At 46.7% G+C, this 12,801-nt stretch overlaps 1 protein-coding gene across 1 annotated transcript in view; it reads right to left on the bottom strand.

Annotated features, from left to right (window-relative positions):
* Positions 1-1,183: 1,183 nt before the first annotated feature.
* The window catches only part of INTS9 (integrator complex subunit 9), a 66,573-nt gene continuing 54,955 nt past the window's right edge, over positions 1,184-12,801 (bottom strand). Inside the window, exons 15-17 of the mRNA XM_027455431.3 lie at positions 5,621-5,719; positions 3,558-3,695; positions 1,184-2,646 (exon numbers count right to left, since the gene is read on the bottom strand). Of these exons, the coding sequence (XP_027311232.1) occupies positions 2,470-2,646; positions 3,558-3,695; positions 5,621-5,719 (414 nt within the window). The 3' untranslated portion in view covers positions 1,184-2,469. The remainder of the gene's footprint in view (positions 2,647-3,557; positions 3,696-5,620; positions 5,720-12,801) is intronic.

Raw genomic sequence — 12,801 nt, 5'->3', positions numbered from 1 at the left:
AAGGGAAAGTGAGGCACCAAGCCAGGAACAAGCCAGAACCATCCGTCAGAGGCAGGGCCAGCGAGGAGCCCTCCACTTCTGTCAATTTAGGCAGCACGGAGAGGTTTCCATGAGGGGCTCCGAGCACTGGGGTTTGTTTGGCCCAATTGAGGACCAGCTGCTATGAGGCAGCTACCGTGGCTGACACAGGCTGCCTCACACTTCACATTTAAATATTTCCTGAAGACCTTGAGAAGTAAAAAACCTCTCTGCTGAATCTGACTGTGTGTATAGTGAGGGGTGAGGCCCTGGGGAAGCTTTTCTCCCCTCAAATCCTGTCAGTGAGCGCACGGCCCCGGTGCTGCAGGGCCTCGCTCTTCGCACTGTGGCAGGCCCCGAAGCAACCTCCTCGTGATAAAATGATCGTGACACTGCCTGTGACTTCCACAGCAGCTCCTTCACGTGGATTTACAAACCCTCAGCCGCTTCAGCAAGCAGAAACCACCATCGTCATGTCTGCACACTGGCACACCACCGGGCTGCCCGTGCTTCACAAAGGTGGATGCAACGAGCGTAATGCACAGGCTCGGGCCTGAGGCTCTGGGTTCTTAGGGTGACAACTTAAATCCCCTATAAATACAAATTTGAGCTGGACTGGTTAACAAGGAGAAAGACTCCCAAGGATTCTCAAACTACAAGGCCCACGCTTCCTCCTCCTTCTCCCCGGCCTACTCAGCTCAGCCGAGTTTCTCGCACGGCCTTTGTGTGTGGAGAAAAATCTTCCTCGAGAGTTAATTACAAGGTGAAATATGCCCGATTCTTTTATTCCATTTTCGAGTGATGATAAAGAAGCTGAAGCACCACAAACGTTGTAAACTCTTATTAGGATTAATGCTCCTGCAACTGAGGCTTTTATCACCTTAATGATGCTATTTCTCTCACGCCCATGACACACACACAAAGCAGAGGTATGGATGCTGGAGTCTCTACACCCAACCACCCAGGAATCCCTAATGTGTAGGAAATACGGTGTGGAGACGGCAACAGCAAATAGTTTTTATTACAGACCTCTTCTTCCACTGCCTTAATCTCCCCAAAGCTATAAACTGAAGTTGTTATATCTTACAAATGTGTAGATGCACACACAGGCAGATGTGGAAGAGGCATGCGGATGCTTTTATAAACCACAGAATGTGCTTCCTCCTTGGCATTACTATGCTTTTTTATTTTTAACACCAAATAAATACAAAGCAATTCCATAAAAAAAAAAAAAAAAAGAACAGCAGTAAATCTGAGAAATCAGCTGCTTTTAAAAGCAATACTATTAACTACGTTTACGCCCCGAACACATGATTCTGAGAGTGAAAAACCTCCCTAGGTCTGCGGGACAGATGGCTTTGTCTAAGCGACTATCAGAATTTCAGCCAAAATTTTGGAATGTGGGGGCTGACAGGACAGGTTTTTGGAAGGTAGAAACAAGAGGCACTTAAATCTCCAAGGTTTTGCGTGAGCACTGGGAATTTAACTACTTCTGTACTTTTGAAAGCTTCCCTAGCTATCTTTGGGCCTCAAATTTGTGCTGCTTACCCTTATGTACCTAACAGAAGCATCTGAGACAGGAACGAAGTTGCCTCAGCTCCCCAAACAGCCAAGAGAGAAATAGGGCACAGAGGGAAAGCCAGGCATTTCCTTCGGATCGCAGTCCCCCTGGAGGAACTTCTTCCACCAGTGATGGAGGCACTCAGGAGAAGCCAGTCTTTTTTGTGCCTTAGCAAAGAGCCTAGAGCTCGGTGGACAAATCTGGTCCTAACAGAGGAGGCGAGCATCAGTGAACACCTGCTACAGCATAAAGCTTTCTCCAAATCCCTCTGGTTTTGCAGGGAATGGCTCAGCTCTTGCCGGTTTGGAGCTATTGTATATGTCCAGCATAGTCCCCCTTTTTCATTTATTTTATTTTATTATTATTATTTTTAATCTCTGCCTTCCCAACTTCCCCAGTCCTCTTTGTGCCACGTCCACTGAAAGACACAAGCAGAAAGAGTGTAAAGGGAGGACAAACAGGAAAGTGGATCTGGTGGTTGGGAAGAAACGGGGTAGAAAACTAACTCTCTCAATATCTGAGGCCATTGTTTCAAAATTCTTACAGAGTTTTCTCAGATAAAGGACTGGGGCACGCATTGCTGACTGATGGCGTCACATGGAAATGTCTGTGCCTGCACACAACTTCACCCTGACCTTGTAAACAAACACTATTTATTTCCTCTGCAATCCACGTCTCCTTTAAGATTCCAACAAAAAATTTTACAGCACAGGAATCCCCCCCCCCCCCCCAAAGTATTCCAAAACCGGTTAAAAATTAAATTAAAAAAATATATAGATATTAAAAAATACTCCCTTGCTTTTCCATGAAGGGAAAGGTGGGTTCTGGCCTCTCCGAATTAGGAAATTCTCTTTTTGGAGACACCCTCTGAAAAGCTCTATGTCCTTGGGCTAAAATTTCTGCAGGAATTTGAGAACCAGGTCACGCAGCTTCACCCTCAAAGGTTCGTCGTTGTCGCAGATGATGTGCGTGGAGTCCTCCTCGATCTGAATGAGGGTTTCTGCCTCCTGGAGGAGGACGATGTGGCCCTTGGCTGTGTCTTCCACCTTCACGTCGCTGAAACCATGCTAGGCACAGCATTGGGGAGTAAAAAAGAGATGTTACAACAACTCAGGCAAACAGAGATGAAAGCTCGGGGCACAGGGAGGAGGAAAGGGGAAGAATATCTGCAAAACGCAGTGTGGCACTGCAGATATCCTACATCTCTGGGATCTGCAGAGGAAACGCTCACAGGATAAGCTCACTACAACCCTCATTATACAGAAGGATTAACTACAGCACGGGGAGGCTAAAGTCAATATTTTCCACTACGCCGGTTCATGGGCAGTTGCCAACCTCAAACTCTTGAGAGACAAAGAGGACAAACGGCTCCTTTAACTACAGAAACCACATCTGCTGCCATCGCTGCCTCAAAGCAGGTGATAGTGGCGACCTCCTAAATCCCGTGGTAACCTCCCACAGACAATCCTGCCCTTTTTCCTATCCGTTTTCTCCAAGGTATCCAGCAGGAGAGAACAGGGCTCCACAGAGCAGTGCCCAACTGCCTCCACGTTCAGCCACCATCCTGCAGCTCTCCAAAAAGCTTCTTCCACCAGCGGAGGCATTCCCAGGATTTCTTCTTCACTCAGTCACATCACCTTCAAAATACTTTCACTACTTTTGAGATCTCCTCCCCACTGTTCAAATGGATTGGAAACCAGCTGACACATGTCCCTCAGAGTGACCCTAAAAGCTCTGCCTCCGTGAAAAGCCAGGAGGAAACGAGTGAATGAAGCATCAGGACGTGCCTCCACGGGGAAATATTCCCTCTGTGTTCAGTGCAGGGATGCACATTCCAGCATTTCTTTGACAGCCCGCTAGCCTCTCTCCATTTTGAGCCACCCTGAAATGATTTCCCTTCTCTCTGCTAGAAAAGCAGCCGATTTCTGAGACCTGCTGGAACCCACTTGAACCGAGCTTGCCACTGGAAACTTTTTACCTTCTCGAGGGTCTGCACAAACTGGTCCACAGGAATGGAGCCACTCAGCAGCGGCTTCAAAGGCTTACAGTCTGGGACGTCCTCACTCACGCGCTTTCTCTTCTTGCTGGCAGGGGGTTGTGGAGGCTTTGGAGGGAGCTGGTGGATGAGAAGATGTACGGTAATGAGGTGAATCACACTAGATTATCATCATTTATTGTATTTTCTAGGAATCGTGGCTTAAAGGAGTCAATGCCTTGAAAATCACAGTCTAGAAGATGCAACAGGTTGGGAAACACAAATTCAGAGCAAGCAGCAACTTGAGGAAGGAGGAAAGTGGGTAATTTCTCACTGGCCTCGGGAAAAAAATTAGCCTTTAGGACGAACTTGAATACAGACAGGCAGGACAGATGCTGCAGTGCCTGAAAAATCAATGGAGTGTGATGTGGGTATAATTTTGAGCTGCCTCAGAAAGCTCTCTGCCTTAACTCATGCCTGAGAGTCTCCTCTGAGAGCAGGGAGAGCTGGGGTGAGCACGGCCAGCGCGTGGGGTTAACTGCCCCCCTTCTGAAAGATCATTTCATGGAGCTGAAAAGCTGAGTGCTTTCCAAAGCACAGGGAGGAAATCACTGTGTCAAATAGGTTCCCGTGTCCTGTGCCAAGTTAATTACGCCGGGGAAGAGTCAGCACTGGGTTTTCCCAGTGAACCAGCAACCCAGTTCTTGGGAAAAAGGCGCTGGAGAAAACTTCCCCCCCAAATTTTGGCAAGGCCATCTGCTAGGGATGTGCCTGCACAACACACGCAGGGAATCCGCCCGAAGCAGCTTTGTGCAGTGCTCTGTGAGCTCCAGGTGACAGCCTGGGCTCCTCGCAGCTCCGTGCCTCTCCCAGCGCTCAGCATCGTGTCTGAACCTGCTGCTGTGCTGTCCCTGGGTTTCCTTCGGCAGAAAAAGAAGGCTGTTTTTCATCGTGGGAGAGAAATGCTACCTGCTCGGGCTCCGGTTCCACCAACAGGCTCGCACTGAGTCACCCTACAAAAACAACCATTCTCCCTGGAGTTGATGAGTCTGGGTGCACGTAGGATGCTGCTTGGGCATGAATCACTCACGTGGCTCTGTGCTCAGAGATTGGGTTTTTTAAACCTTGCCTGCACGTTTTCTGTACCTTTGAGAGTTTCCAGGCTCAGCCCATGCTGACAGATACCCCCGTGCTGGTTCACCTGAATCAGTCTGAGGGCTCCAGCAGACTGCGCCTAGATCTAGGTTTAATTGGCATCAGGAATCAGAGCAGAGAAAGGAGCAAACGAGCAACACAGGAAGGAGAAAGCAGACTCAGCCCACTCACATTTTAATACTTGGGTTTATTTAGCATTGCCTGGTGTGCACCTAGGGAACTGGCCTGGAAAAAGCAAGGCAGCTGGGCTGCTGTGCGCTGATATAAACCTTTAACCAACCTTTATGTCCTTCAGTAATGACACTTCCCAAGTGTCACAGGCCCTGCTGAGCTCCTGCATTTCCACGCATCGAAGGAGAAAGGTGCTGGGGCATCTGCTGCTCAGCAGCTCCACCAGACATCACCTCCCTCTGCAGAGCATTAATGCCAGGAACTGCAGCGCCAGACTAAAGCAGGTAGTAGGAAGAGAGGGATTTTCTCCTCATTTATCATCTAGGATGCACAATCTGCTTCCTGGGGAGCAGGGTGACTTCAGGAAGGCAGTCCCTTCACGGGTCTAATAATTTGGGTCATCCTTCCCCTCTGACCCTCCACTCCAAGTCCCTGGTGCTGCTCCTGACGTACAGGTTGTGGAAGGCAGCAGCCTGATTTGTGGCCTCTCTTGGTGCATAATCTCGCTTCCCCTTTTATCTTAGCCAGGCACACAGCCAACGATAAAGAGTGGGGAGATTTATAGGCATCCCACTCTCACTCCAAGTGCAATTCCTGCCTTGCACCGAGGCAGCCAACAAGGACTCTGCTCTGGTGGGGAAGGAGTTGTCAGAGGGGTTGCCTCGTGAGAACAGCTGGGGTCCCAGATGGCAGGAAAGCCCGTGCAAGGATATTCTTCTCCCTTCCCCATTATACTGTACCTGCAGCACATGCTTGTTGTCTTTAGTATGCAGCACGGCAGAAACTGTTGCCAAGGAAATACCGGGCTTAATCTCCGAGGGCACGAGCGAATCTGCAAGCTGAAGGAGAAGAAGGATTGTGTTCAGCACGCGATAACCTCAGAGTTTGTATGAAGCCAGCTGGGATTTAAATTGGCAGCGTGGTATTTTTAAACATGGACTAATGATCTGTAAACACAAGGCCGCTGGTACGACGACAGAGCGCTCCTCTTACCTGCTCAGCCCTCCTGGCTCTCACAGCTCCTGACTTTTCTGGGATCAGAGCACAGAGAGGTTGCAAGTCACCCAAAACAAGACAATTAAAGAGAAATCTTATCTAAAAAGACATTATCTACTTTATTAATAACTCAGATTAGTAAAATTCGATCTAACTGAGCATAATTTACTGTTTGTTACCTCCATGTACAAGGAAAATCAAAGCCAGTTTCAGGTCCTTAGAGCATTCAGACTGCAGAACAGTTGGGGGAAGAGCTTGTCCTCAAAAACCCACTGGCTCCCTTGACTGGTGTGACATTTTTTCTGACAACACTGCACAGAAACCCTGCCACTTCTACACAATTCTCCTCTGAAATGAAATTTAGGCTTGGCTCCAGCTTTGAATTTCGGTGGCAGCCTCCCAAGATCTTCAGCACTGGCAGTCCACGCGGAGCGGGCAGCTGGGCAGCGCCTCTCCCAGCCGTGTTTCCAAGGGAATTCTGCAGAGAAGGGTGCTTGGGAACACAAAAATTGTTCCTTTTTTCCCTCGGAGGGGGTTCTTCATGACAATACACCGGACACCAGGTGACTGGAGTCCTGCCCAGGACCCCAGCCAGGATCTGGCCCTAACCCATTGCAAGGATGGGTCTGGAAGGGACCTTAAAAGATCATCCAAGATCTAAAGATCATCTTCCACTGTACGGGCCAGCAGCCCAAGCAGCCTCCCACGATCACCCCCAACCAAGCAAGCTCCTATTACCTGCTGCAGACTCAAAGTGTGCTCTGTCTGGGAGGAAACCTTGCAAGTGCCTCATGAAATAAATATGGCAAAGATGTTTTACACCAGTGGATGGGAGAGCTTTTCACTTGCAAAGAGGTAGCACCTATAGGGACAGACCCTGCTGGTCTGTTCTCCCCTACAGTCGTCCCACCAGCTCCCCAGCGTCCATCATCTCACGTAGGAAGAGCCTCTTGAGTAAGAGTAGTCTTGCCTGCTGTAAATTACAATTATCTAGGTGATTATCGTGTTACTACAAAGCTCTAATCCTAGTGAACAGGGAAACACGCCAACTTGACTTCAAAAAGCACCGACTGCTGGCCTGATCCTTTTGCCATCAAAGCGTGGAGAAGGTTTTTCTGTTGGCTTCAGTGGCAGCAATTCCGATTGCTTTCTCTCTGGGACGCTGCTGGAGATCTTTAACGCAGGTATTACAGCCTTTACAGCTGGGTTTTGAAGGCAAGGAGAATAAAAATACAATGATAATCATTGCTTCGGATTTCTCCTGGGAGCTAAAAATACTTGCAGCAGGGTGATGTACTGCATTGGGCAGTGGTCGAAGGCACTTTCCACTCCCACAGCCTTCCCGAGGAGGATTGATAGGAAATGGGCTGAAGAATACGTGGCAAAATGACAAACACTGAGAGGAGAAAAACCCTTAAAAACCAGAGAGATGCCCAGGATCCAAGTCCTCTTTCGCCCCTGAAGTACTTTGCTATTAACATTTATGCACGTTTTAACCACGCCGCTGGTAAATAGCAATACTTTAATTATTAACAGTCAAAAAGGCAGCGAGATGGACATTTAATTTCATGTTCTCTAAGCTATTGCCTCATCTCACAGCCCTCTCCGTGCTGCAGCCGATCCTTTTATTACAGAAGTCCACTGACCCGAACCAAAAAGGTCATTTAATCACATCCAGTAATTCACCCACCAACACCATCCTCCTTTCGACTGACCTCCTGCACACACAAATCACAGAGCTCTCCCAAAACGCTGGATTAAAGCAACCTTTTTTCGGAGAGATAGCAAATCTTCTCTCTCTGCTCCAAGCAGTGCCAACTCCGCCGTTTCCTCTCGCCGAGCTGTTCCAAACTTTAATTCTCCTTGCAGCTAGGAAACCACGTCTTATTTCAAGGTTGAATTTGTCCAGCTTGCCGTTTGCTGGATCTCGGGACGCCTTTGCCAGATTGAAAAGCCCCCCACCATGCAGGAATAAGTGTTTCTTCCTTCCAGGCATCATCACGAGCCTCACGCCACGTGCTGGCATCAGGAAAGTCACGAAAGCAGAGGCGCCGGGTGCTGAGCACTAACAGCACATTAATCAGTCCCCTGCACATGGATGAGCGCTTGGGTTGTCTTGAGACAAACCTCAGTGGCTGTGTACGTACCTTGTGTGCTTCAGTGCTTAAATTCTCTCCTGTCAAGCAACGATTAAAAGAGGGATGGAGCAAAAAGCAAAAATCATTAACTCTCAGTCCTCTGAAACTGCAGGTCTCAGGTGCAACTGAGGGAAAGAGTCAGCTGGGGAAGTTTTGTTCCATGATCAGAGCTGCCCACCTCCCTTCTTACAGGGTAAATACATTCCTACCGTACGCTGCAGCCGAAAACTTTCCTGTAGGATCGCATTTTCCCCAACAAAATGAGATCTGACACATATTACCTGAGCCCAAAGACTGTTGCTAGCCTACCTACAATTATTTAAGCAGAAAAACAACGCACACAGGTCAGGCCACACTCTGAAGTCCCTACCAAGTCCTTCACTGTGGATAACTCTCCCTGGATTTCAGGTCCTGTGCTGTATTCAGTCACCAGCCAAAAAAATCTCCTCTTGGCTACGAAGAGCTAACCAAGGAGTGGTGATGGGATCTCAAACTCCTCCTGTCAAAAACAAATTAAGGCTGAACAGTCGGGTGAGATGAGCTGCATCTTCACCCTCCACGACTGCAGTGAGCGTAAAGGAGCAGGAACACATCAAAGGTTACCAGTAATTAAAATCCCTCTAAGACCTGAAATGCAATTACTTGTAGGATAAATTACAGCATGTGTATTTAGAAAGGGACAGAGTGGATTTTTTTACATCAGCATTTCAGCTCTGTTTTCCAGATTTGCAAATTGTCCGTAAACGCGTATCATTAGAAATAGGACCCAGATCCCCGATTTGGATCAAACCAGAGAAATGAAAGACATGAAACGGAGCTGTGGCACTGCCAGGCAGGACAGACAGATTGTGAACTCACCACCTTGCAAATCTTTAGAAAAATAAGAGAAATAATGAAGTTGTAATACATTCTTTGGGGCTGGGATCAGTTTTGTTCAGTGCTTGTGCACTACCCAGTGCTCAGAAATCCTACTAAAGGGCCCATTAGACAAGCTACTATGTAGTAGTAATATAGCAAATGGAAGGAAAATTAAAAGAAATCTTCAAAAATGATCACATTCAACCAACATAACATCCTTCTCTGGTAAGACAACTGTCGAGGGAAGCACAGCAGCCACAGTTTGTGCTTCACTGGCAAGTGCATCACATGGGAAATTACAAACTGTGGATTTCTACAGCAGTCCTGAGGTAGGGAAAGTGCTGCTGAAAGGAAAGATGTCCCCAGACAACAACGGGGCTTATGCTGCAATTCCTCAAGGGTCAGTCTTGAGCCTGTTCCCATCCAATTTTTATTACTGACCTTGGTACAGAAGAGAGAGTGTTCAGAAGGCCCCGGTGAAGTTTGTAGAAGCACCCTTAATGGAAAGAGAAGTCATGCCATCAGAGAGGAAGAACCAGATGACCTCAGGAACTGGAGTCAGGAAAACAAGATGAAATTCAGCAGCATGAAATGCAAGGCCAGGGACTGGGCTGATATTGAGAATTTCTGCTGTGAGCTGCAGCTGCTGGAAATGATAGAGGTGAAGGGTCCACGTTTATTAGTCCATCCTGTGAGAAATGAGAGTCACAGATGTGACACAGCCATGAAAAAGCCAAATGCAACTCCGGAAAGTATCAGGTAGTTGTACCAGGAATGAACTACTGCTATTACATTGGGCCCAGCAAGATCTCATCTGAACTACTTGTAAATTGTAGGTAATTTAAGTTCAAGTAAGGTATGCTGAAGGGTAAATTAGGGTAGGAGAAGCTGTTTTGTAAGAGGAAACTAAATTATCTTGGCTTCTGTAGCCTGGCGAAAAGAAAGCCAAAAGGGGAATTTGATTATTGCACATAAATACCACAGGGAAAACACCAAGAAAGGAGAAAATGTATTTATGCTAAAACATGATGTTAAGAGTAAGTATGTGCAGACCAGCCACGAATACACGTGGGCTGGAAATTAGGATGTTTCTGGCCATCAGAGACTGTGGGGTTTTGAACAGCATTCTAGCAGGAACAGCAGGGGCAAAAGTCTTCACGATTTGAAGTCGGTGCCTTCCATTTTATGAGGAACATTTTAAACACTGTTCCTAACTATGGCTGGTTCTGGCCATATAACCCATGAGGGCTCTTCCACTTCTAGGTGCAAATGATTGCTTACAGTCTTGGAGCTTGCCAGGTGTCAGGAGATTCCCACCTACATCGTAGCCCCTGTAAAGATGCAATTCTCGCGTGACAGGGAAAGATCCTCTCTGAATTATCAGAGAAACACAAAGATTTTAAGACCTTCCTCTCTTCAGAGGGAGTCACCGGTTCCTAGTGATTCTAAAAGTTTCAGTGAAGCTGTGATATTTTGTCTTCAGCAAAGTATGAACAGAGAACAACCTGCCTCATCCTCCATCCTCCACTCACCTTGCCTCTCACACACATCGAACCCCGTTTGATATCCATTACACACAAGGCAGCACTCTCACAGTTTGTCTTTAATAGGAACACTGTGCCCAAATACCCCACGTGCTTAAAATCTGTACAATACCCTTGCATTTACAAGCGCTGAAGTCCTGTATAGTCAATTTTCTAAACAGAATTAAAAAAACATTGTCTTTATCTTGTCATTTATTTTTATTCGGGTGACAATGTTATAGGAAAGGAAGACCTCAGCTCCTACCTCCCTGCCTCTTCTTATCCCTTCGCTACTGAAATGCCAGCAGCTCTGCTGTCGAGTCACTGGAAACCAGACAGAGAAATGCACAAGAGATTATACCATGGGCCAACGTATCACACAGCCTCAGCTTTGGCTTTACACCATCTGCTAAATCAGGCAGAGTCTGAGTGCAGCAAGTCTGCAAGGATCAGATCCTGCAGAGGAAACACAAAGACGTGTGGTTATATATATCTGCACTGAAGGGAAAGGGTCTAGAGATTTAAATACGGACCAGGAAGCATACTAAACAAGAATGGAAGAGCTGGAGGATGGAAATTACTTGGGGGATCTTTCTAACAAGACTTAAAGGAACAAGGGCATTTCCAACAGAGAATAACAAATATCATAGAACTAAGGGCATCTATATAATCATTAGTGGGTTATCTGAATGATGCCTTGTTGGGATTTCAGCCTCAGATTTTACCCAAACCAAGTGTTTTGAATGGGATGAGAGGGCTGCTGAACAAACCCGAACTTCTCAGCCCTCTCGGTCCCTGTGGGTCTGCTACAATTCCCTCTGCAGCACATTTTAAAGTCTCATTAACTTCAGCAGCTGGCAGGTCATGCCATATAAATACCTAAATGTTTTGGTGTCATTGCTTGCTGTACGTCAGCTCTACTCTTCCATTGAGCCAACATCTACTGGAGAAACAAAGTGGAGGCTGACGGGGTGTTCCTGGGTGCTTGGACAATGAAACAAATCCCTCCTTGGCCATGCACGTGGTCCAGGCAGCTGTTGTCCTTATCACTGCTTCTTGAATTTCTGCTCTATTATTTGAAAGTCCAGCTAATGGAGCAGAGATTCAGAGCAACGTGATGATTATCACCCCAAAAGCGTGGAGATGAATCTGAAGGATGTGTCCTGAGCAACCAACAGGAAATAATCCTGGGTGGGATTATAAGGAGCAGTCGCTAACCCTTGGCTTCTAGCCTCCAGCATGCCAAGGGACAGCCCTAAGGAGGTATTTAAGGAGTATAATGAAATAGATTTATGGCTGTTTAATGAAGCTCGTCCCCAGTACGCTGGGAGCAGGCAGGAAACAATTTTTTGAGGAACTTACAAGAGGACAGCGGAAGCCGGAACCATCAGGAACAGAAATTAACCTCAAACCTGAATGAAAAATGACAGGTAGGGCAAGCGAAGATGCAAAAGAGCTTCCAAGTAAAGGCAGGCAGCTTACGGATGTAAAAGATGAGTCATTTGAAAGGCATAAAAAGGGCATCAATCAAAATATTCAAAATATAGTAACCAGGTCAGAACGCAACGTTGTTGAAGCATATTGGAGAAAAAAGAGGCAAGACCCTGACTAGAAAAGAGTTACCTTACAGCCAGCCGACAAAAATGAGGAAGAAACAAACCCAGATATTCACGTGGGCTTGCAAAGCCGAGGTGGGAGTAGAAAAGCAAATCTGAGTTTCGCTGATCTAAATAGAGCAATCTGTGGACGGGACTAAACAGAGAAAAGGTGCAGCTAAAAAAAAAAACGAAGTGAAAGAAATGGGTGATAACATATTCAAAGCCCACAAACGATGAGAAGAGGAGAAGAGGGAGGAGAATTCTCTGCTGAAGCAATGGGAGGCTGAAGGGCCAGGAGAGAAGAGGCAGGGAGTGAGGTGGGAGATGTTTTTATGGAGAAAAGAAGAGCTGATTGCACTGAGCAGTGATGATGTAAATCAGGGAGACTGCAGGCTATGGTATTTCTGTTTTTGTCTAAGGAAAGGTTGGTAAAAAGAGGGACAAGAGCAGTCTCAGTATGATGTCAAAGGCCAAATTCAGAGAGGGCCTATGCTGGAATGAGGCAGGGCCAGGCAATTTTACAGGATTCAGTGAGCTTGGAGCTGAAGGGAGGAATGAAAGCAGAAGCAAGCAGGATGGTTATCTTAATTTTATGATATGTGAGACTGTGGCATCTTTATACAAGCAGGAATAGTCAGGGGAAAAGGAAAAGAAGTTTAGAAGACTGGATAATGTGAAGTCACCAAAGTAAGTTTGAGGGTTCAAAGAAACTTTTTAGAAATCAAACTTTTTAGTCCCTGAAACATGGAATAAAGTTGGAGAGGCAAGATGGAAGCCATGTATTGCCTCTCTTTCTCTCAAAAAGGAA

The sequence above is a fragment of the Anas platyrhynchos genome, chromosome 3, assembly GCF_047663525.1.
Source record: "Anas platyrhynchos isolate ZD024472 breed Pekin duck chromosome 3, IASCAAS_PekinDuck_T2T, whole genome shotgun sequence".
Classification (NCBI taxonomy): domain Eukaryota; kingdom Metazoa; phylum Chordata; class Aves; order Anseriformes; family Anatidae; genus Anas; species Anas platyrhynchos.
Note: the sequence above shows the minus strand (reverse complement) of the source record. Positions and strands in the feature narration are given on the sequence as shown.